At 38.1% G+C, this 26,819-nt stretch overlaps 1 protein-coding gene across 2 annotated transcripts in view; it reads right to left on the bottom strand.

Moving 5' to 3' along the window:
* Positions 1-26,819, bottom strand: part of LOC144972236 (leucine-rich melanocyte differentiation-associated protein-like) — a 33,401-nt gene that overhangs the window by 5,495 nt on the left and 1,087 nt on the right. Inside the window, exons 2-7 of one of the 2 annotated variants that reach the window (XM_078913277.1) lie at positions 15,729-15,829; positions 14,586-14,712; positions 11,823-11,962; positions 6,592-6,721; positions 5,581-5,665; positions 202-1,841 (exon numbers count right to left, since the gene is read on the bottom strand). In XM_078913277.1, the coding sequence (XP_078769403.1) occupies positions 1,762-1,841; positions 5,581-5,665; positions 6,592-6,721; positions 11,823-11,962; positions 14,586-14,712; positions 15,729-15,829 (663 nt within the window). In that variant the 3' untranslated portion in view covers positions 202-1,761. Of the gene's footprint in view, positions 1-201; positions 1,842-5,580; positions 5,666-6,591; positions 6,722-11,822; positions 11,963-14,585; positions 14,713-15,728; positions 15,830-26,819 lie in introns of those variants that run through there. The other variant, XM_078913278.1, reaches the window with a different exon arrangement.

Raw genomic sequence — 26,819 nt, 5'->3', positions numbered from 1 at the left:
TCCAATGACTAAACTATGCACTGAGCAAGGCTTGAACTCAGGACCTTCCGATCTGAAAGCGAGTGTCATACCACTAGACCACATAGCTGCACGATTATGATCAACTGTGCACCAGCCTTCAGTTTTCAGTTTATACTTAATCTCCTTGTCTGTCTTCTTCCTCCTCTCTCCCTCCCTCCCATGCACACACACACACCTCACTCTTTCCCAGTATCTCCTCCCCCCCCCCTTCTTTATTTCCCTCTGTCATAAATTGACTTCATTTAATTTTTTTCTTCTCTCTCATCATGTTCTGTGAGTCTTTTGTGTGAGACCTGAGAAAGGACAATAACTGAAACGTTATTTTCTTTTTTATTGAGTCGTCACATTCACTCACTCATTTTTCTCTCTAATTTGTGCTCGATAATCATCAATATTATATTAGGGGCGACAGCTTTTCTATTGCAAAAATGTCAGGCTTTGAAAACATTAAATCCAAAATGTTCTTTCAACACTGCAGAAAATGGCCACACACGTTGTTTCACACAAATGGCCACACACATTGTTTCACACAAATGGCCCCACACATTGTTTCACACAAATGGCCCCACACATTGTCTCACACAAATGGCCACACACGTTGTTTCACACAAATGGCCCCACACATTGTTTCACACAAATGGCCCCACACACTGTCTCACACAAATGGCCACACACGTTGTTTCACACAAATGGCCCCACACATTGTTTCACAAAAATGGCCCCACATGTTGTTTCACACAAATGGCCCCACACGTTGTCTCACACAAATGGCCCCACATATTGTTTCACACAAATGGCCCCACACGTTGTTTCACAAAAATGGCCCCACACATTGTTTCACACAAATGGCCCCACACGTTGTTTCACACAAATGGTCCCACACGTTGTTTCACACAAATGGCCCCACACGTTGTTTCACACAAATGGCCCCACACGTTGTTTCACACAAATGGCCACACACATTCCATGGCCCCACTCCTACAACCCTGACATACATACTATATTCAAAAGGATGTGTTAAGACAATTTCAAACTCCAACTGTCTCCCTACATTTTCATAAAAAGCCAAAACTAAATGCACTGACTGAGGTCATGTGACAAAATATCAAAAATTCTCTGTAATTCATCATAAATGAACATTGAACAAAATACATTTGATTATCTGTTCATGGTGACATAAAACAATAATCAAAACAAAAACAAACATAAAAAGAGGAAAAAAAAAGGAAATTGAAAATCTAAAAAAACAAAAAAAAAAACACAATTCAACCGGTGACAAAAATGGTGAGGTCAAATGCCACGACCTTGACACTGTTCCAACAATGGAAAACCTGTGAACATTTTGGACACAAATGAATGATTCTTTCCTTGTTTTGTTGCTGATCGTCACAGTGACAAGACGGTGACAGTGACGATGCAAAGCCTTTATCAACTCATAGCCTGACTCGAACCAAAAAACATATGTCGTGAAAAATGAGTTAATAATGCTCTAGGAAACAAAATATCCCACTGGTTGAATTATTGAATACAACTCGAAATTCACTTGAATTTTTGCTGTTGTTGTGGTCACTGCTTTCTTGTGTGATGGTTTTTTTTTGTTTTTTTTTTTTTCCATAGTGTCTGGCTATGAGTTTACAAAGGCTTCTGACAATGCCAACAGTGGACAGTGTCAATTAAGGACCGTTTGAATGTAGTGAGAGTTGGAAGTGTGGATAATACACTGTGAGATTTCTCCCTCCCTCATAAATCTCTGTTGCGAATAAACCGATTGCCCTCCGAGTGTCTCCCATAGTAGACGTATTTACTTTTGCCAAATGTGCCTGGAGAGGAAAAGATAGGGAAAAACAATGGAATTGCATGGAAAAAGGGGAAGTGGGGGTGTGTGGGGGTGTGTGTGGAAGGAGGAAATAAAACAAACAATGGTGATGGTGGTGAGGGTGTGGGGAGGAAGGAAGGAGAGAGGTGAGTGAAACAGAAACCAATGCATATGGTGTACCACAGGGTGTGTCAAACATCACATGTATGCCTATAATTATCTTTAAAAAAAACAAAAAAAAAACAACAAAAAAACAAACCCCAAACCAAACAACTTGAGCTTTTATATAGTGCAATATCCACTAAACATGCTCAAAGCGCTTTACAAGGGGTCCCTGACCAATAGCAACACGTAACATGTAGGACGAGACATGACGCCTGTTAGGCGATTTTACCAAAAAAAAATTGCTGTTGACGGACAGATACTCATTTTACACCTAAGTACGGTGTGAGAATGTGAGTAGAGAGCCTTTTCCAAGGACTCAACTATGCATCGAGCGAGGCTCAAACCCAGGACCTTCCGATCCAAAAGCGAGTGACATACCACAAGACCACATAGCCGCACATAGACAACAACAGCCATCCTATAATCGCCGAATGACTTCATTTTATTCATCATTGCATCCTATATTCAATTGGAACTCTGTCATTCTATTTTAAAAAAACGATTTAAACATTCTGGCTAGAAAATTGGTCCTTCAAATATCAGTCCATTAGAGTGACCTTCACCTTGTCAAAAATATCTCAAACCCGAGGCTTCAAGGATGACTTCAAGAAGTCCCAGGTTTGAGAGTTTTGGACAAGACGAGGGTCATTTCAATTGATCAATACATGAAAGACAAGTTTTATGGCCACAAATATTTTTAACATGTTTTTTTTCTATTTTGATCAGAGGACAACAGAATTGAGAGAGTGTCAAAAAGTCACTTTCCTAACACTTGGCACAAACAGATTCTAGTATCAAATTATTTTGAAAAGCTCCGTCAAGATTTATCTTCAATATTGTCTTGAATAAATCGTGAAAAATAAATGAAAACCAAGGAAATGACATGAAAATCAAATCAGAAAAAGCTTTTTGAAATATGGGCAAAGTGAGGATAAAATTAATACAGAGCCCACAATTTTATGGCCAATCAAAAAGCCATAGAGTTGTGTTATTGTCTTGTTGTTTAACTATCAGTTTTTGGAGTAGTTAACCAGAGACCTTGGTGACCTTGGAATTCATCCACAACTTTCCAAGATAATCAAACATCGATGCCCTTTTTGTGCTGATTGTAAAGTCATACCCCAGTCTATCCAAGATAAAAGGGGTGTGATGCCAGCATTAACACGTTTACTGATATTATGTATGTCAATTCATACGTATATTTTGATAATGAAAAAGGGGAGATAACAGTTATGATAATCAAAAAGGGGAGATAACAGTTATGATAATGAAAAAGGGGAGATAACAGTTATGATAATCAAAAAGGGGAGATAACAGTTATGATAATGAAAAAGGGGAGATAACAGTTATGATAATGAAAACGGGGAGATAACAGTTGTCATAATAACAAACTCGACATCTGACAGTATCACAATATTTCATTTGTTGATTTGTTTTCTTTTTGTATCTTTTTCATACAGAGCAGGATCTTCCAACTAATCAAATGCCAAATGACTCGGACAGTTTTATACAACCAGTCTCCATTACAGTAGGACATTCAGTGTTGACTTGTTCCACATTCATTGCTATGAGTTTATTTAATACTTGTTCCACATTCATTGCTATCAGTTTATTTAAGACTTGTTCCACATTCATAGCTATCAGTTTATTTAAGACTTGTTCCACATTCATAGCTATCAGTTTATTTAAGACTTGTTCCACATTCATTGCTATCAGTTTATTTAAGACTTGTTCCACATTCATAGCTATCAGTTTATTTAAGACTTGTTCCACATTCATTGCTATCAGTTTATTTAAGACTTGTTCCACATTCATAGCTATCAGTTTATTTAATACTTGTTCCACATTCATTGCTATGAGTTTATTTAATACTTGTTCCACATTCATTGCTATCAGTTTATTTAATACTTGTTCCACATTCAGAGCTATCAGTTTATTTAATACAGGTTCAACATTCATTGCTATGAGTTTATTTAATACTTGTTCCACATTCATTGCTATGAGTTTATTTAATACTTGTTCCACATTCATTGCTATAGTTTATTTAATACTTGTTCCACATTCATTGCTATGAGTTTATCTAATACTTGTTCACACATTATTGCTATTGTTTATTTAATACTTGTTCCACATTCATTGCTATGAGTTTATTTAATACTTGTTCCACATTCATTGCTATGAGTTTATTTAATACTTGTTCCACATTCATTGCTATGAGTTTATTTAATACTTGTTCCACATTCATTGCTATGAGTTTATCTAATACTTGTTCAACATTATTAGCTATCTGTTTATTTAATACTTGTTCCACATTCATAGCTATCAGTTTATTTAATACATGTTCAACATTCATTGCTATGAGTCTATTTAATACTTGTTCCACATTCATAGCTATCAGTTTATTTAATACTTGTTCCACATTCATTGCTATCAGTTTATTTAATACATGTTCAACATTCATTGCTATGAGTTTATCTAATACTTGTTCAACATTCATTGCTATCAGTTTATTTAATCTCATTTAGTTACAAATTTCAATCGACCGATCTCTCTTTTTATTTCATCTACTTTAGTTTTTTAATCAAATCTTTTTTTTCTTCTACTTCTCTCTTTAATCGTTTGTTAACAAAGTTCTCTCCCCTTTCTTTTGCAAACCCATTCTTCATAGCGATGCTAACTTTTGATTGATTGGTACAATTTTATCGTCTCAATTTCTTTATTACTTTATCCGGTTGTTCCAATTCATCACAAAACAATTTTAAAAAGAACACGTCTTAACACTTTCCGCATAGGGAAAGTTCTAGAACTGATACAAGAAGCACTTGGATTAACACGTACACTGTAATACTTGGTCATGTCAGTCACTTAATATTCAATTTGTGTCTTCAGCATATTTTAGATAACGTTTTGCATTCAAGTTGCTATTTTGAAGATGTTCTCTCCCCTTTCTTATTTCCTAATGAGTTCATTCTTGGATAATTCAATGGAAAACAGTTACATAGCCAGATAAATACATTGATTGTATCCAAAATCAGTACAATTTTGGTTGTAGCCAGAATGGTCCCTAACTGCACAAAAATCAGGAAATGGCAAATAAAAATATTCTCATATTTGGTTTCACAATCAAGGTCAATGTTTTTAGCTCATTCTCCTAAAACCACAATGCAAAGATCAAGATAGAGGTGCGTTCAATTCAAACAGATCAGTGCAAACATTTTCATATTATCATTTTTCTTTCCCTTGGTGCAACAAACGAGGAGGAAGGTGGACGGCAAGGGGAACGAAATCTCGTGTTTGGGATAAACAGCCAATTAGGTAGTCTGTGATAAAGAAAAATTCCTCTTTAACAAAAACTCAAACTTTTTCTTAGAAATGTTAAATCAATGAAAGCAAGGAAATGGCAGAGAACGTGTCTGGGCTATTTTAAGATATCCTCAAAAAGTCAAACAAAAATTGGGATAAAAAGAACTTGGAGAAAATAAAAGGGATCAAATCGTTTAGAAAAAACAAGGGGGGTAATTGTGCACAATGACATGAGACCTAAAACGTGTGACAACGCCTAATGGTGGTCTGATTACCTTGGTGACTAATTTCCTTGGGTCCAGTGTCGGGCAGGGGGGTGTATTTTGTGTCCGGCCCACTGGATGAAGGGGAGTCATTTTCCTGAATCAGAATGAAAATAAAATGGACTAAAACTAACATACATTATGTTAAATATAGAATAAAATAAACAAAATATAATCAAAGAAATATTTGTTTCGGATTTTTGTTGTTGTTGTTTTCTTGGGGGGTTTTCACTATGGTAGCAGCTTCTGATGGGTTTCAGTGTGGAGCCTTGGATGGCCAAAGCCATTTGGGCACCAGGTTGGATCTCCATTCCGTTCATGCTGACCACATCAGGCCGACGTGAGGTGCCTGGATCTCCATTCCGTTCATGCTTTCCACATCAGGCCGACGTGAGGTGCTCGAAACGGCTGACCATCCAGGATGGTCTAGTGCTGGTCAAATGGTTCCTTTTTGCTGCCACGTAAGCACCTTAAGCACCCCCCCACCCCAGTGTATAAATATGTCAAGGTGGCCATCCCTTATTGAACACCCTTCCTACTCTTGTCCCATTTTAGAGTTATATATTGAGATGCTTAAAGATGCAGGAGTGACTATCATGAAAACATCTTAAATCTGCACTTTGACAGCAACACTGAGTTTGAGAGAGTTGGTTTATCTGAATAAAATTTTTTTTTTTTTTAATTGAGCTTTTATATAGCGCAATATCCACTAAATGTGCTCAAAGCGCTTTACAAGGGGTCCCTGGTCAGCAGCAACAGTTAACATGGACGGGACATAACACCTGTTAGGCGATATTACAATTTTTCAGACAAAGACAACGCTGTTTACGGCCAGGTACTCATTTTACACCTGAGTACGGTGAGAGAATGTGAATAAAGAGTCTTTTCCAAGGACTCAACTATGCGCCGAGGGCGAGGCTCGAACCCAGAATCTTCCGATCTGAAAGCGAGTGTCATAACACTAGACCACATAGCCGCACAAGATGAAGGAAAGCAACGAGTCTCATTTTACCCATACTGTACCTCCGTCTCCTCTTTGGGTCTGACAACCTGCATGAAGGGGCCAACTCGCCTTGCCTCGGACAATTCCTGCAGCGTCACTTGAGAGGAATCCAAAAACTTCAACTTTTGTAGTTTGTATAGGACAAAGTACCTGGTGGTTGGAATCAATAGAAGGTTGGACCATTCAATAACAAACAAAACGTTTGGATGGAAAACAGAACTATAAAATAACAACAAAAACACAATGAAAGGGATGAACTCATAACAAACAAAAACTATATGAACTCATAACAAACAAAAACTATATGAACTCATAACAAACAAAAACTATATGAACTCATAACAAACAAAAACTATATGAACTTATAACAAACAAAAACTATATGAACTCATAACAAACAAAAACTATATGAACTCATAACAAACAAAAACTATATGAACTCATAACAAACAAAAACTATATGAACTCATAACAAACAAAAACTATATGAACTTATAACAAACAAAAACTATGTGAACTCATGACAAACAAAAACTATATGAACTCATAACAAACAAAAACTATATGAACTCATAACAAACAAAAACTATATGAACGAACAAAAACTATATGAACTCATAACGAACAAACAAAAACTATATGAACTCATAACGAACAAAAACTATATGAACTCATAACAAACAAAAACTATATGAACTTATAACAAACAAAAACTATGTGAACTCATGACAAACAAAAACTATATGAACTCATAACAAACAAAAACTATATGAACTCATAACAAACAAAAACTATATGAACTCATAACGAACAAAAACTATATGAACTCATAACGAACAAACAAAAACTATATGAACTCATAACGAACAAAAACTATATGAACTCATAATAAACAAACAAACAAAAGCTATGGCATCAACAAACAGCCCCCATATCTATGTTCTTTATTTCCACAAAGAATCATAAAAAGATGCTGTTGCTAAGATATTTTACCAACTAGTCTCCAATGTTCCCCAGCGAGTCACACCCACTCAATATACACATTGACTTTTTAAACTCTAACGTGTCACACCCACTCAATAGAAACATTGACTTTTTAAATTCTAACGTGTCACACCCACTCAATATAAACATTGACTTTTTAAACTCTAACGTGTCACACCCACTCAATATACACATTGACTTTTTAAATTCTAACGTGTCACACCCACTCAATATACACATTGACTTTTTAAATTCTAACGTGTCACACCCACTCAATATACACATTGACTTTTTAAATTCTAACGTGTCACACCCACTCAATATAAACATTGACTTTTTAAATTCTTACGTGCCACACCCACTCAATATAAACATTGACTTTTTAAACTCTAACGCAAGAGAAATAAGTACATGGTATACATAATTTTGTTCAGCAAAGCAATCTGTCAGGGGGGTGAAGTGGCCGAGTAGTTAAGGCATTGTACTGTGATCCGAAAGGTCCCAGGTTTGAGCCCTGCTTCAGGCACTTTCATTTTTTTTTTCTTGGGCAAGTTTTTTAACCCCCAATTTGCTCTGTTGGACAACATGGGTGATTTCTGTTGACATCAGACATCTTGTTTGATGAATTATCTATATTCTATCGTGGAATGCCTAGGTGATGGTATCTTACGATGTCGAGGTGAACAGGCATAATCATTATTTTAAAACAGTCTGTCAACCACAGCATTCAGTTCTCATAACAATAACAACAACAATGGCTGTTTTTAAGGCTTTTACGGCGCAACAACACTTTCAGGTCATATCAGCGCCAATAAAAAAGGAAGAAAATGGGATAGTAAAAGTTCTAGAATTACATTTAAATTACTCAAGAAAAGGTAAGAAAAAGGGGAATTGGTTCAAATAGGAAACAGATGTAGATTCCAAGAGCACACTATCAAAGTACTTAGTTTAAGATCACCTAAAAGTTTTTTTTTTGTTTTTTTTTTTTTTGTTTGTTGCTTTAGGTCTCTTCCAACACAATTGAGGTTATATGAGAGACCGCTGAAACAAAAAAACAAGCAATCTAACAAAAATAGTACAAATGTAAATCAAATTCATAACCTAAAGATATCATAAGCTAAATTATAAATAACCAAGAACAAACAGGCAGAAGATTTACAGAAAAAATAATATCCCCTGTCAAAAATACAATCACAAACCAAAGAAGCAGGATAGGCTAGTAAAGAGAAGAAGAAACGACATCACTATCGGATCGTACACCCATGCGAACATCATAGGTATATGATTCAAGGGTGATGCTCCCATCCAACCACCCGCACCTAAAAGTTTCATCCAGACACAAGCACACGGTCCCCACTAAGAGGAGCACACTCAAATGTTTACAAATCATTTATACAATATGGAAACAAAACATAATACAGTGCATAACAGAAAGATGATTTACAAGACAAAAAAAATATCTACCAAAACTCTAACTATACATTTGACTGTTTCCCTCCCAGTTAGGGTATCCGACCAGGGCCAGGACAAAACCAAGTAATCTCATTCCAAGACAAAAACAGAAAGCAAATTGGAAAACATATAGGAGGATAGAAGACACAGTGAGTACCTCCCTGCCTACTATGGGAGGTCAGGAACTCCACCCAGATAACAACAACAAAAATGTCTTCAAATGTTGTGATCTCAAAAGACACTTGTATGAAAATGTTGGTTTCATCCAAATGAATGGGACCATGGTCTGTAGGTGGTATGGACAGGGTTAAACAATGAATACATGAGGGGTTTATAATCTTGGTTTCATCCAAATGAATGGGACCATGGTCTGTAGGTGGTATGGACAGGGTTAAACAATGAATACATGAGGGGTTTATAATCTTGGTTTCATCCAAATGAATGGGACCATGGTCTGTAGGTGGTATGGACAGGGTTAAACAATGAATACATGAGGGGTTTATAATCTTGGTTTCATCCAAATGAATGGGACCATGGTCTGTAGGTGGTATGGACAGGGTTAAACAATGAATACATGAGGGTTTATAATCTTGGTTTCATCCAAATGAATGGGACCATGGTCTGTAGGTGGTATGGACAGGGTTAAACAATGAATACATAAGGGTTAATAATCTTGGTTTCATCCAAATGAATGGGACCATGGTCTGTAGGTGGTATGGACAGGGTTAAACAATGAATACATGAGGGGTTTATAATCTTGGTTTCATCCAAATGAATGGGACCATGGTCTGTAGGTGGTATGGACAGGGTTAAACAATGAATACATGAGGGTTTATAATCTTGGTTTCATCCAAATGAATGGGACCATGGTCTGTAGGTGGTATGGACAGGGTTAAACAATGAATACATGAGGGTTTATAATGTTGGTTTCATCCAAATGAATGGGACCATGGTCTGTAGGTGGTATGGACAGGGTTAAACAATGAATACATGAGGGGTTTATAATCTTGGTTTCATCCAAATGAATGGGACCATGGTCTGTAGGTGGTATGGACAGGGTTAAACAATGAATACATGAGGGGTTAATAATCTTGGTTTCATCCAAATGAATAGGACCATGGTCTGTAGGTGGTATGGACAGGGTTAAACAATGAATACATGAGGGGTTTATAATCTTGGTTTCATCCAAATGAATGGGACCATGGTCTGTAGGTGGTATGGACAGGGTTAAACAATGAATACATGAGGGGTTAATAATCTTGGTTTCATCCAAATGAATAGGACCATGGTCTGTAGGTGGTATGGACAGGGTTAAACAATGAATACATGAGGGGTTAATAATCTTGGTTTCATCCAAATGAATAGGACCATGGTCTGTAGGTGGTATGGACAGGGTTAAACAATGAATACATGAGGGGTTTATAATCTTGGTTTCATCCAAATGAATGGGACCATGGTCTGTAGGTGGTATGGACAGGGTTAAACAATGAATACATTAAGGGGTTAATAATCTTGGTTTCATCCAAATGAATAGGACCATGGTCTGTAGGTGGTATGGACAGGGTTAAACAATGAATACATGAGGGGTTTATAATCTTGGTTTCATCCAAATGAATGGGACCATGGTCTGTAGGTGGTATGGACAGGGTTAAACAATGAATACATTAAGGGGTTAATAATCTTGGTTTCATCCAAATGAATAGGACCATGGTCTGTAGGTGGTATGGACAGGGTTAAACAATGAATACATGAGGGGTTTATAATCTTGGTTTCATCCAAATGAATGGGACCATGGTCTGTAGGTGGTATGGACAGGGTTAAACAATGAATACATTAAGGGGTTAATAATCTTGGTTTCATCCAAATGAATAGGACCATGGTCTGTAGGTGGTATGGACAGGGTTAAACAATGAATACATGAGGGGTTAATAATCTTGGTTTCATCCAAATGAATGGGACCATGGTCTGTAGGTGGTATGGACAGGGTTAAACAATGAATACATTAAGGGGTTAATAATCTTGGTTTCATCCAAATGAATAGGACCATGGTCTGTAGGTGGTATGGACAGGGTTAAACAATGAATACATGAGGGGTTTATAATCTTGGTTTCATCCAAATGAATGGGACCATGGTCTGTAGGTGGTATGGACAGGGTTAAACAATGAATACATTAAGGGGTTAATAATCTTGGTTTCATCCAAATGAATGGGACCATGGTCTGTAGGTGGTATGGACAGGGTTAAACAATGAATACATGAGGGGTTAATAATCTTGGTTTCATCCAAATGAATGGGACCATGGTCTGTAGGTGGTATGGACAGGGTTAAACAATGAATACATGAGGGGTTTATAATCTTGGTTTCATCCAAATGAATGGGACCATGGTCTGTAGGTGGTATGGACAGGGTTAAACAATGAATACATGAGGGGTTTATAATCTTGGTTTCATCCAAATGAATGGGACCATGGTCTGTAGGTGGTATGGACAGGGTTAAACAATGAATACATGAGGGGTTTATAATCTTGGTTTCATCCAAATGAATGGGACCATGGTCTGTAGGTGGTATGGACAGGGTTAAACAATGAATACATGAGGGTTAATAATCTTGGTTTCATCCAAATGAATGGGACCATGGTCTGTAGGTGGTATGGACAGGGTTAAACAATGAATACATGAGGGGTTTATAATCTTGGTTTCATCCAAATGAATGGGACCATGGTCTGTAGGTGGTATGGACAGGGTTAAACAATGAATACATGAGGGGTTAATAATCTTGCCTGAGGGTAAAATAAAAACAGAGATGGGAAACCCACCTGTATCTTTGATAATCCTCATCGTCTTTGTCCAGAGACGACAACTGGTTTGGACAGGCCTGGTTTCCCAGAAGGCTGAGGTACGTCAGATTGGGGTATCGGACACGGAACTGTTCCATGAGAGAAGTCAGGTCCTTCAACTGCGAATGAGATGAGGAAAAATACTAAATGCAGCTATATGGTAAGACACTCGTTTTCGGATCGGAAGGTCCTGGGTTTGAGCCTCACTCGACGCATATTGAGTCCTTGGAAAAGGACATTCTCTCACCGTACTCAGGTGTAATATGAGTACTTTTGGCCATTAACAGCATTGTCTCTGTCTGAAAAAAAATGTACTATCGCCTAACAGGCGTCATGTCCCGTCCTACATGTTAAGTGTTGCTGTTGGCCAGAGACCCCTTGTAAAGCGCTTTAAGCACGTTCAGTAGATATTGCACGTTATAAAATCTCAATTTAATCAAATGAAAATATGTTGAAACAGCAACCACTGAACTGACAAATATGCCAAAACCAATCACTATTTTCATTGACAAAACTGTTAATAAATAACCAAGCCTGCCACAAAAACTAGTTCTATAGTTTTGTTTGGCACATAGTCGAGTCCTTGGACAAGGCTCTTTACTCACAGTAACTCACCGTACTCAGGTGTAAAGTTAGTATGCGGCCATTAACATTGTCTCTGTCTGAAAACAAAATAGTAATATCGTCTAACAGCTGTCGGCTATGTAAAGCGCTTTGAGCACGTTTAGTGGATACTGCACTAAATAAAATCTCCATTCTAAGCACACAACGATGATCAAGACTTTTCTTAGTTCAAATCCAATCATCGTTTTCATCTAATCTTTATCAGATTTCACAAAGGTCAAGGACATATATCATCTCAACCAGATGGATGCCTGGAAAAGATGGAGATGGACAGGTCATAGGTCGTGTCATGAGAAAGAAAAGCAGCAACTCCAAACAAGTGATCTTCTTGTCGACATCTGACGGAAATTACAGACTGGGCGGGAAACGCTTACGAGACGTGGAGGAGAAAAATGAATCGACTTTTTTAAAGCCACAGCATCTGGCAGCTTGGTATTCATTTTGAGGAGAAACATTGAATGAGGACAACAGAATATGGGAAGTAACTGTCATTGCCAAAGACAGAATAACCCATTCCAAACATACATACCTACCTACTTACCTAAACATCTAAAAATTTGCAGTCGGTATAGTTGACTTTAAAATTCAACAATTTCCCCACACCAGGATTCAACAACAATTCAAAATCCTTATAGTTCTAAATAGATAACTGATTAGAATTGTATTAAGATACAGAAACACATTGCCAAATACAAAGTTTCCTTATTTCAAATGAAGTAAAGCGCCAAAACCTAATGGTAGAGATTGTAGTACTGGTGGTAGTGAGGATGATGTGGTGTTGGTGGTTGTAGTAGTAGTGGTAGTGATGATGAAGATGTGATAGTGGTTGTTGTTGTAGTGGTGGTGATGATGAAGATGTGATAGTGGTTGTTGTTGTAGTAGTAGTGGTAGTGATGATGAAGATGTGATAGTGGTTGCTGTTGTAGTGGTGGTGATGATGATGTGGTGGTGGTGGTTGTAGTAGTAGTGGTATTGATGATGGTTGTAGTAGTGGTGGTAGTGATGATGATGTGGTGGTGGTGGTTGTAGTAGTAGTGGTAGTGATGATGTGTTGGTGGTTGTAGTAGAAGTGGTAGTGATGATGTGGTGGTGGTAGTTGTAATATTATTAGTAGTGATGATGATATGGTGGTGGTTGTAGTAGTAGTGGTAGTGATGATCGTTATAGCAGTAGTGATGATGATGATGTGGTGGTGGTGGTTGTAGTCGTAGTGGTATTGATGATGGTTGTAGTAGTGGTGGTAGTGATGATGATGTGGTGGTGGTGGTTGTAGTAGTAGTGGTAGTGATGATGTGGTGGTGGTTGTAGTAGTCGTGGTAGTGATGATAGTGGTGGTGCTAGTTGTAATGGTAGTGATGATGATATGGTGGTGGTTGTAGTAGTAGTGGTAGTGATGATAGTGGTGGTGGTAGTTGTAATGGTAGTGATGATGATATGGTGGTGGTTGTACTCGTAGTAGTAGTGGTAGTGATGATGGTTGTAGTAGTAGTGATGATGTGGTGGTGGTGGTTGTAGTAGTGGTAGTGGTGGTTGCAGTAGTAGTGGTAGTGATGATGGTTGTAGCAGTAGTGATGATGTGGTGGTTGCAGGGGGGTATTCTTTGATCAAATTGACCTCACCGGAATTTAACGGAAGTTGCCTGGAACCCGGAATTTTTTGCCCCAAACCGAGTTTTTCCCGGTGAAACCAGAGTTTTGGTATCACTGCTGATAAGTATTGACTCTATAGGGAATGAGATTAGCGGAAGAGTAGCGTCCCTTGATTGGACGTCACCCATAGTCTGTGACGTCACCAGTGGAAAAGTTATTAGAGAGAGAACGTCATGTTGGTTGTGCGCGGAAGCGAGGACGAGAGATGCATGCGCACAACCAACATGACGTTCTCTCTCTAATAACTTTTCCACTGGTGACGTCACAGACTGTGGTTGACGTCCAATCAAGGGACACTACTCTTCCATTAATCTCATTCCCTACAAAATAATAATTAAAAAACGAGTCCTTCACAGCCATTAAGCCCATGGAGCTGGAGTTTATCCTGGTTTCTATAGCATGAAATGGACCATAGCAATAGCTTGCCACCATTTGGATAGGATGCCAAAAACAAGCCAAACCAACTCACCCTGTTCTTGTTGACAGTCAGGGTGTGGAGATCGCGTAGAGGAGGGAAGTAGACTGAGTCGTCAAGGTCATTGTTGTCTAGAATCAACTCTTTCAGGAACTTGAAATGTTCCAGTCCTTTCAGGGATCTCAAATTGGGAGAAAAAAAAACAAACAAAAAAATAGGAACTTTATTTCTTAAAGCATTATCCATACCTCAAATGATGATGAAGACGATGATGATGATGATGATGATGATGATGATGATGAAGAAGACGATGATGATGATGAAGAAGACGATGATGATGAAGACGATGATGATGATGAAGACGATGATGATGATGATGATGATGATGATGATGATGATGATGATGATGATGATGATGATGATGATGATAAAAACTAAACTATACAAGAAAAGATTGGGTGATGATCCAAACTCACAAATTAGTTGAAATAATAATAGTGGATGGCATGCACAGTTGACACAATTTGTCCTCATAAAAATTGAGCTTCCTTACATAGTGCAATATAAACACTAAACATGCTCAAAGTGCTTTACAGAGGGCACCAAGCCAACAGCAACACTTAATATGTTGAACAAGACATGACACCTGTGATCTGATATTACAAATTTTCGAACCGAGACAACGCTGTCAACTGCCAGGTACTCATTATACACTCAGTACCTTGACAGAATGCGAGTAAAGAGCCATTTGCAAGGACTCAACTATGCGCTGTCCAGAGCAGGACTTGATCTCAGGGCCTTCCGATCCGATGGCGAGTGTCGTAGCACAGGACGACATTGTCACAATCGATGTCCCCTCAACAATGTAAGACCTATTTCGTTGGCACCATCTTGCATCTGGGCCATCTCCCCATTTATAATTTTAAGGCTAAAAACTAGGGGTGGCTGAAATTTCCAGCCTACTCCCAAAGCCCGGCCCAAGCCTACTCCCAAAGCCCGGCCCAAGCCTACTCCCAAAGCCCGGCCCAAGCCTACTCCCAAAGCCCGGCCCAAGCCTAGTCCCAAAGCCCGGCCCAAGCCTCGTCCGAAAAGCCCGGCCCAAGCCTACTCCCAAAGCCCGGCCCAAGCCTACTCCCAAAGCCCGGCCCAAGCCTACTCTCAAAGCCCGGCCCACGCCGTAGAGTAGATTTGACTCACTGTAATCGGTTGAAGCTCAGGTCAAATCGATGTGAGATGTTACAATAATCTTCTACCAGACTTCTGGGTATGGATTCCACATCGTGACCCAGATAGGACAGCTGTCGATGAGAGAACACAGGAAATACATTGTCAAAAATAGGTCAATAGAAGGTGAGGAAAAATTGCCTTTCAAGCCTTTGAGGCCAGAGCCAGGTTGATTTTGTTTGTGCTTAGGATACAAAGTCAAAATGAGGGAGGGAATAATAGGAACACAGACATACACAAACATTCACAAACACACACACACATCCACAAACACACACATTCACAAACACACACACACACAAATTCACAAACACACACACACACACACACAAATACACACTGACAAAATTAAACAGGGACAGTCACCCACAGTACTCAATTATACTACAAATGGGATGTAGTTTAAAATACATCGGTCAGTGACCTCACGTATTGGAGGCATCATATAATAATAACTCGGTAATTGACCCACTTATAATATTATCTAACATCAACTACACACAATTTGAAGGGACTAATCAGACACACAAAATGTGTAATGATTGACGTTCGGCGAGGATATATCACAGTCATATTCTCCTAACACTAATAACTATCAACAACTGGGCTGAAATGTGGGACATGAGATGGCGATGCAGGACAGCAAGACAGTGGTAGTTCCAAATGCTGGAATATCCCGCGTGATGGTGGACACTTGGCAGTCCTGATTTATGGTCATTTCAGTGCCAGGAAAAGGGAAGATGATAGAGGACAGATGATATGCAGTTAAAAGCACCGAGGAAAAAAGAAAGACCAAGGGAACTGGGTCAAATAGGGAAATGGGTCAAATAGGGAAATGGGTCAAATAGGGAACAGAAGATTCCATGAGCACACCATTGATCCACACATTTTGACATGACCTACAAGTCAAATCCAGACACAAGCAAAGTATTCCGCGATGTAGAAGAATACACTCTAGTGTTTACAAAGAACAAACTACAATATACAGTATTTTAAAAAATAAAAGTACCATACATTTGTTTCTGTTTCTCTCTCTCTCTCTCTCTCTCTCTCTCTCTCTCTCTCTCTCTCTCTCTCTCTCTCTCTCTCTTTCTCTCTCAGCTAAGGGTCCCACCGAGTCCAGGAAACCCCCGAGCTATCTCAATTCAAGGGGGGGGGGGGGGGGGGGGGGGGAATAGACGACATAGCAAGTGGCCCCCTGCCCACCATGGGAGGTCAGTGGACCCCTACCCAAAGGATGGTTGAGGGCTACCTTCCACCCCCCCCCCCCCCCCCCACTCTCCTGGACATCAACACGAGTTTAATATACGTGATGAAAACATCTTTCACCTAGCATTGACCAGTTCACTGCCAAAACTCTGGAAACTCTTAAATTTAAAAATTTGGCCAGGAAACTGTACCTTCAAATATCAATGGATTAAAATGATCCTCATCTTGCCAATAATCCCCCTAAGCCTGGAATTTAAAGGAAGACTTCACAAAGTCCCAGGTTTGAGAGTTTTTGCCAAAATGTGGGTCGTTTAAATTGGTTGATATTTGAAGGAAAAATTTTCTGGCCAAATTCTAAAATATAAAGTTTTTCTGGCCAAATTTTAAAATATCAAGTTTTTCTGGCCAAATTTTAAAATATCAAGTTTTTCTGGCCAAATTTTAAAATATCAAGTTTTTCTGGCCAAATTTTTAAATATACAAGTTTTTCTGGCCAAATTTTAAAATATCAAGTTTTTCTGGCCAAACTTTTAAATATACAAGTTTTTCCAAAGACGGCGGTTATCTGGTAAAAATAGACAATTTATCCCATGGTGAAAGATTAGAGCCATCTTATCACAGTGTCACCGACCCTCGTCTAGATAAAACAACAAACTATATTGCTATCAAGTGTTACATATAATACACCTGTCACCCAGATTATACATTCAAACACTGGATATATTTGACAATATGTCACGACAACTAAAGAAATAATCAAAATAATATATATATATATAAAAAATTATAACAATAATAATAACAACAACAATTATAATGAAGATGATGATGATAATAATAATAATAATAATAATAATAATAATAATAATAATAATAATAATAATAAATAATAATAATAATAATAATAATAATAATAATAATAATAATAATAATAATAATAATAATATAATAATAATAATAATAATAATAATAATAATAATAATAATAATAATAAAAATAATAATAATAATACATAACAATAATAATAATAAAATAATAATAATTAATAATAATAATAATATAATAATAATAATAATAATAATAATAATAATAATAATTATAATAATAATAATTGAAGAATCTTTAAGTTTTAAAAAATGTAATTTCAATGATTCTAACAATGCCTGGCCCGTGGCTCTGACTCAATCTCCCATTTGGTGATAGAAAATCCCACACAAATCCTGACTCAATCTCCCATTTGGTGATAGAAAATCCCACACAAATCCTGACTCAATCTCCCATTTGGTGATAGAAAATCCCACACAAATCCTGACTCAATCTCCCATTTGGTGATAGAAAATCCCACACAAATCCTGACTCAATCTCCCATTTGGTGTTAGAAAATCCACACAAATCCTGACTCAATCTCCCATTTGGTGATAGAAAATCCCACACAAATCCTGACTCAATCTCCCATTTGGTGATAGAAAATCCCACACAAATCCTGACTCAATCTCCCATTTGGTGTTAGAAAATCCCACACAAATCCTGACTCAATCTCCCATTTGGTGATAGAAAATCCCACACAAATCCTGACTCAATCTCCCATTTGGTGATAGAAAATCCCACACAAATCCTGACTCAATCTCCCATTTGGTGTTAGAAAATCCCACACAAATCCTGACTCAATCTCCCATTTGGTGTTAGAAAATCCCACACAAATCCTGACTCAATCTCCCATTTGGTGATAGAAAATCCCACACAAATCCTGACTCAATCTCCCATTTGGTGTTAGAAAATCCCACACAAATCCTGACTCAATCTCCCATTTGGTGTTAGAAAATCCCACACAAATCCTGACTCAATCTCCCATTTGGTGTTAGAAAATCCCACACAAATCCTGACTCAATCTCCCATTTGGTGTTAGAAAATCCCACACAAATCCTGACTCAATCTCCCATTTGGTGTTAGAAAATCCCACACAAATCCTGACTCAATCTCCCATTTGGTGATAGAAAATCCCACACAAATCCTGAATCAAAGCTTCCCATCATTCTTACAACAACTTTTATCAGTGCTGATGGTGATTAAAAAAAAAAAAGGGTTAAAGGAGGAAAATTTTGAATGATTGTCTTTAAGCCTCATTTTGACTGTACTAACCACCCCCCTACGCCCCCAATATAAATTACGGTTGATACTCTAGCTAACTTCTGGAGAGGGAGAAAACTATTTTCAGCACTACATATTAAATTAAATATACAATGGGCCATTACATTGATGGGGGAAGGGTATGGAATTCTCTAACTTTAACTCACTCAACCCTAACACCGACTATATCCGTAGTTAACTCACTCAACCCTAACACTGACTATATCCGTAGTTAACTCACTCAACCCTAACACCGACTATATCCGTAGTTAACTCACTCAACCCTAACACAGACTATATCCGTAGTTAACTCACTCAACCCTAACACCGACTATATCCGTAGTTAACTCACTCAACCCTAACACTGACTATATCCGTAGTTAACTCACTCAACCCTAACACAGACTATATCCGTAGTTTACCCGGGTTACTTTTACCCCATGCCTATTTATCACAATTTTCTGAGACAAATTATGGGCGTAGTATCAAAGCTAATGTTTTTAGGTTTTGCATGTTAATGATAGTAGTTGAATAAAACTATCTGTGTAGCTACATGCTCATTTTAATACATTTTTTCTAATTTTGAAAAGTAGCAAAAATCTCTAGGGTTGAGTGAGTTAAACAGGAAATATTTCCTCTTCTGAGTCCATTATGGTGGATTTCCCACGGATCGGACCATTTGGCACTTTTTGATGACGTCACAGACAATTTTTAGAAATTGGTTGCCAACTGTAAAATGTTGGTAAGGTAAGCTTTGAGTGCTGCCATCCATTCCTTCAGTAAGGTTACCGTATGGTATGTGTTGTATCAACAAAAGAGTACAAAGATAGCCATAGTACAATAGAGAATAAAAAATTTTTTCGCGGCGGTGGTGGGGTTTGAACCTGCGACCTTATTGGTACGACAACTCCGCCTGGCAGGTGAGAGTGTGGCTCTACCGTGTGAGCTATCCACGAACACAAAAATATTCGTTTCAAACTCAAAGTCATTACTAGATCCCTCTCTCACCCACTTCTAGAGACCGCCGATTCGTTCGTACACCACCATCGCGAATAATTTTGACCAGCAGTTAAGCTTAAGCCAATATTCTCAACACAAACATATAACATAGAAACGATTGAGACATTGAGTATGCTCCGGTGTATGGGGTGAATTTTTAATTCAGAAAAGTGAGTGGAGCAGGCACTTATGTTGGTAACAACAAGATATGAAGTGAATAGAAAAGTGCCAGAAGACAATAGAGAATAAAAATTTTTTTCGCGGCGGTGGTGGGGTTTGAACCTGCGACCTTATTGGTACGACAACTCCGCCTGGCAGGTGAGAGTGTGGCTCTACCGTGTGAGCTATCCACGAACACAAAAATATTCGTTTCAAACTCAAAGTCATTACTAGATCCCTCTCTCACCCACTTCTAGAGACCGCCGATTCGTTCGTACACCACCATCGCGAATAATTTTGACCAGCAGTTAAGCTTAAGCCAATATTCTCAACACAAACATATAACATAGAAACGATTGAGACATTGAGTATGCTCCTGTGTATGGGTGAATTTTTAATTCAGAAAAGTGAGTGGAGCAGGCACTTATGTTGGTAACAACAAGATATGAAGTGAATAGAAAAGTGCCAGAAGACAATAGAGAATAAAAAATTTTTTCGCGGCGGTGGTGGGGTTTGAACCTGCGACCTTATTGGTACGACAACTCCGCCTGGCAGGTGAGAGTGTGGCTCTACCGTGTGAGCTATCCACGAACACAAAAATATTCGTTTCAAACTCAAAGTCATTACTAGTAATGTGAGAGTGTGGCTCTACCATTACTAGTAATGACTTTGAGTTTGAAACGAATATTTTTGTGTTCGTGGATAGCTCACACGGTAGAGCCACACTCTCACCTGCCAGGCGGAGTTGTCGTACCAATAAGGTCGCAGGTTCAAACCCCACCACCGCCGCGAAAAAAATTTTTATTCTCTATTGTCTTCTGGCACTTTTCTATTCACTTCATATCTTGTTGTTACCAACATAAGTGCCTGCTCCACTCACTTTTCTGAATTAAAAATTCACCCCATACACCGGAGCATACTCAATGTCTCAATCGTTTCTATGTTATATGTTTGTGTTGAGAATATTGGCTTAAGCTTAACTGCTGGTCAAAATTATTCGCGATGGTGGTGTACGAACGAATCGGCGGTCTCTAGAAGTGGGTGAGAGAGGGATCTAGTAATGACTTTTGAGTTTGAAACGAATATTTTTGTGTTCGTGGATAGCTCACACGGTAGAGCCACACTCTCACCTGCCAGGCGGAGTTGTCGTACCAATAAGGTCGCAGGTTCAAACCCCACCACCGCCGCGAAAAAATTTTTTATTCTCTATTGTCTTCTGGCACTTTTCTATTCACTTCATATCTTGTTGTTACCAACATAAGTGCCTGCTCCACTCACTCTTCTGAATTAAAAATTCACCCCATACACCGGAGCATACTCAATGTCTCAATCGTTTCTATGTTATATGTTTGTGTTGAGAATATTGGCTTAAGCTTAACTGCTGGTCAAAATTATTCGCGATGGTGGTGTACGAACGAATCGGCGGTCTCTAGAAGTGGGTGAGAGAGGGATCTAGTAATGACTTTGAGTTTGAAACGAATATTTTTGTGTTCGTGGATAGCTCACACGGTAGAGCCACACTCTCACCTGCCAGGCGGAGTTGTCGTACCAATAAGGTCGCAGGTTCAAACCCCACCACCGCCGCGAAAAAAATTTTTATTCTCTATTGTCTTCTGGCACTTTTCTATTCACTTCATATCTTGTTGTTACCAACATAAGTGCCTGCTCCACTCACTTTTCTGAATTAAAAATTCACCCCATACACCGGAGCATACTCAATGTCTCAATCGTTTCTATGTTATATGTTTGTGTTGAGAATATTGGCTTAAGCTTAACTGCTGGTCAAAATTATTCGCGATGGTGGTGTACGAACGAATCGGCGGTCTCTAGAAGTGGGTGAGAGAGGGATCTAGTAATGACTTTGAGTTTGAAACGAATATTTTTGTGTTCGTGGATAGCTCACACGGTAGAGCCACACTCTCACCTGCCAGGCGGAGTTGTCGTACCAATAAGGTCGCAGGTTCAAACCCCACCACCGCCGCGAAAAAATTTTTTATTCTCTATTGTCTTCTGGCACTTTTCTATTCACTTCATATCTTGAAAGATAGCCATAGTGCTATCTGGCAGTTATTATGTCTTGCTATTTTAAAGAAAATAAATTTCATTTAAAAAAAACAACAAAAAAACAACTTAATATTATTATTAGGTAGACCAGGCAATGAAATGAATTTGTGTTTTTTGTCAAAACTAGAGCTTTTATATAGCACAATATCCACTAAACGTGCTCAAAGCGCTTTATTTGGGGTCCCTGGCCAACAGCAACACGTAACATGTAGGACGGGACATGACGCCTGTTAGGTGATATTACAATTTTTTTTCGGACAGAGACAAAGCTGTTAACGGCCAGGTACTCATTTTACATGGTGAGAGAATGTGACTAAAGAGCCTTTTCCAAGGGTTCAACTATGCGCCGAGCGAGGCTCGAACCCAGGACCATCCACTCTGAAAGCGAGTGTCATACCACTAGACTACATAGCCACACTGTCAAAGGGTTTAGTGTTCTCCTTCATCGACAAAAGCCTGAATAATGAACTGTTGTAACCCACACACTTTGCATTCTTACTGTAGGTCAATCCAAGCAGGCCAAACACCCCTCTACTTTGGGACTCTTTGGTTATGTATTTTGGTAAAAACAGATTAGTCTCCTTTGGGACTCTTTGGTTATGTATTTTGGTAAAAACAGATCAGTCTCCTTTGGGGTTCTTTGGTTATGTATTTTGGTAAAAACAGATCAGTCTCCTTTGGGACTCTTTGCTTATGTATTTTGGTAAAAACAGATCAGTCTACTTTGGGACTCTTTGCTTATGTATTTTGGTAAAAACAGATCAGTCTCCTTTGGGACTCTTTGGTTATGTATTTTGGTAAAAACAGATCAGTCTCCTTTGGGACTCTTTGGTTATGTATTTTGGTAAAAACAGATTAGTCTACTTTGGGACTCTTTGCTTATGTATTTTGGTAAAAACAGATTAGTCTACTTTGGGACTCTTTGGTTATGTATTTTGGTAAAAACAGATCAGTCTACTTTGGGACTCTTTGGTTATGTATTTTAGTAAAAACAGATCAGTCTACTTTGGGACTCTTTGCTTATGTATTTTGGTAAAAACAGATCAGTCTACTTTGGGACTCTTTGCTTATGTATTTTGGTAAAAACAGATCAGTCTACTTTGGGACTCTTTGGTTATGTATTTTGGTAAAAACAAATCAGTCTACTTTGGGACTCTTTGGTTATGTATTTTGGTAAAAACAGATCAGTCTACTTTGGGACTCTTTGGTTATGTATTTTGGTAAAAACAAATCAGTCTACTTTGGGACTCTTTGGTTATGTATTTTGGTAAAAACAGATCAGTCTACTTTGGGACTCTTTGGTTATGTCTTTTGGTAAAAACAGATCAGTCAGCTCTGTAGCATGTTAGGTCTCTGGCCTTTTGACAAAGGATGCAGAATTCTTCTTTAAGTCGGATCCTTGCTAGACGTAACAGACCAAACAGCCTGCCAGAACTCGTTTCTGATTTTTTTCCATATCCATGTGACCTATCTCTGTGGTGTTTCTCCCCTCCCCATCCAGTGTGTCTCGAGACCAGCTTCTCCTTGGGAACCCTCTACTCTGCTTGCCCTCACAGGTGCCCTTCATGCAAAGATTTTCAACGATGCAGACTTGCATTTGTAGAATTTCTCTCAGGAAGTCTTGGACGCTTTTTTGCTATCAAATGAAATGTACAAATAGTTTTAATTTTCTACTTTCTAATAATGTAAACATTGCTGCTCGAACTTGAAGAAATAACATTTGTCTGAAGTGTTTTATTCATCCTGTTTTGTTGATAAAGGAGAAACCGGAAACATCCATATTACAGTTCAATCTCTGGATATCGACATTACCCGGGACTGGGAAATTATGTCATTATCCAGGAGTGTCGTTATTCCGGGGTTTTCAAGATGGCGGAAAAAGGGGGCGTGGTGAGACCTGTGAATACATACAGTATACAGTGCAATGCACGGACCAGTGCCTGAGAGAAGACACGTCCTTATGGCCTTAGAACGTGTATTTCTCCTGTTTATAAAAGGCATACCAGTTTCGCTTTCACTCTCCAATGTGTATTGTCATTATTTTGATCGTAGACAGTGCTCCAATGCTATTTAACAAAACTAGGAATAAACCCAGAAAATCAAGTACCAAAATGAAAATATTGCACAAGAACACAGATGCTCACATCTACTTTGAATAAGTATTACTCAAAGTCCATGCCAGTCCGTATTTTATGAATATTTTATTTTATTTTATTATATTTGATGTTTATTTTGCTTTTAATTAGCTACGTATTGTCATTAACTGGTTTATGACGGTGTATAGGTCTGTGCTAATATGGCAATGAAAAATGTGTAACATTGTGATAATTTCCATTCAGGATCAATAAAGTATATCTTATTTTATCTTATGCTGGTGATTAGTTTTGAAAAATCAACATTTTTAATTAAGTGCTCCACAATTTACAAGCACTTAAAATTGTTAGATTTACATCTTACAGAAATTAAAAAATAGGTATTACCCGCAATAATATCAAATTTGGACTCATGTTTAGAAAAACAATAATTGATTTTTGAAATGAAAACAAAGTGAAAGATGTTGTCCATTTTTTCCCTGGCTATTGCGACGTGTATTATCATATAAGACCATAAAAATCTATAAATGAGTCTATTGGACACAGCATTGCCTGATATGGGTTCACCTCCCCTGACCTCTGACAGGTGTTTAACAGGGAAGGCTAATGGACCCTTGAGAGTTCCATCCCCCACTGATAATCTTCTTTTGCTGTGGTACCACATGAACTGGTGCTGAATCCATGCAGTGTAGTAAACACGCGTTCTGATTAGTCAGTAACAAAGCGATCTCACTGGGGGAAAAGCGTTTTTTTATTATTTAAGACCACGAGATGACGATGGTTGGGTATCAAGCATCGGTACCAACTGCCAATTATTGTTATATCGATGTCGCTAAACAGGGTTTTTTACTAAAATGGATGTCGCTATTTGGGGGTTGTTATTACTAAGAACATATAGCAAAAAAATCAGGACCAGAGGTCAATGTCGCTATCCAGGGGTTGTCGTTATTCAGGGGTGTCGTTATCCAGAGGTTGCACTGTATCTGTTTTCGTATATTAAATTGAAGCTTACAGTCGATTTCACATTGTTATTTATTACTTTTTAATAGAAACAAGCTTTGAAGCTTTGAGATGAGTTGGAAATGAGAAGGATTTTAAGTGATGAGTTCACCCCAAGGTCGGTTGAGTCCCTCATTCTTCACTGACTCGCGAAGGTGAGTGAAAGGTAAAAATCATTCATGCGGTTTAGAACCAGGAAGTTTTGTGTTTGTCATGTTGTGTCTTTTTTTTTTTTTTTTTTTTTATAAACGAAATGCACCTTGATTTTTTTTCTGTAAGACATCTATAATTAGGTCTGTAAGACATATATAATTAGGTCTGTAAGACATCTATAATTAGGTCTGTAACACATCTATAATTAGGTCGTCTGATTCCAGCTTCTAGACAGGTGCCAATTCGTCATTTAAAAAATGAAGCGCTAGATCAGGTTAAAATTTGAGTTACACAATTTCACATAATCACTGTTGCATTATTTTTCACAGTATCTGAAGGGTTCTGGTAAAGAGTAGAGATCAAGCTTTCTTTTGGTGCGATTGACATCAATGTTAGCATAATCTAGCAAAAATCGTAATTTGATAAAACTTACGTAATTTTACAACTGTTGTAATTTTTTTTCAAAACTGAGAGTGCAAAATAGTAAAATAAAATAATAAATAAAAGACAGCCCATCTAGATAATTAATTTTTTTATCTATGTCTATGCCAAATTTCACCAAGAGTGAAGTGGGTGCAGCATGTTTAATTTTGGCCATCAGTGACCAACCCTTTTTTCTCCGTACTAAAATCCTGTTTCAATCAGTAGTCAGCCTATCGAGAGGCTGTCCAGTGGAGGAATTCCTGTCAGCCTATCGAGAGGCTGTCCAGTGGAGGAATTCCTGTCAGCCTATCGAGAGGCTGTCCAGTGGAGGAATTCCTGTCAGCCTATCGAGAGGCTGTCCAGTGGAGGAATTCCTAGTCACAGATTTTGAGCTTTTTGCGATGGTAAATTTTGAGTAGTAAAATAATCATCAATTTGGAACGGTTTATCCTAGATCTAAAAGTAAGGTATCTTATTAAATGTTTTTTAAAGGCCTATCTGTCTGTGTAAAAAATAATTATGAATTCTAATATTTGAAAATATATCAACGATCTATTTATTTATTGTCCAAAGAGATGGAAATTAATTTTGGTTCACATTGCATCATTGAATTTATGCCAGCCAATATAAAATACAATTTTAGTATAGTGGACATATATACTATAATATGGCTGCGGTTATTTGGACTCAAGTCTGAATAGTCTCCCATGGCTATTCGGACTCAAATTCCAATGAGCATGTGCAATCAACAGATTATTTGGACTCAGTCTGAATAGTTTCCCGTGGGAGTATTGCTTTTGTTTGCAGTTTGAAAAAAACAAAACTTTTAATTTATGAA

The sequence above is a fragment of the Berghia stephanieae genome, chromosome 5 (assembly GCF_034508935.2).
Source record: "Berghia stephanieae isolate SIO BIC M18660-M18661 chromosome 5, UCSD_Bste_1.3, whole genome shotgun sequence".
NCBI lineage: Eukaryota > Metazoa > Mollusca > Gastropoda > Nudibranchia > Aeolidiidae > Berghia > Berghia stephanieae.
This window is presented reverse-complemented; position numbering and strand designations above follow the sequence as displayed.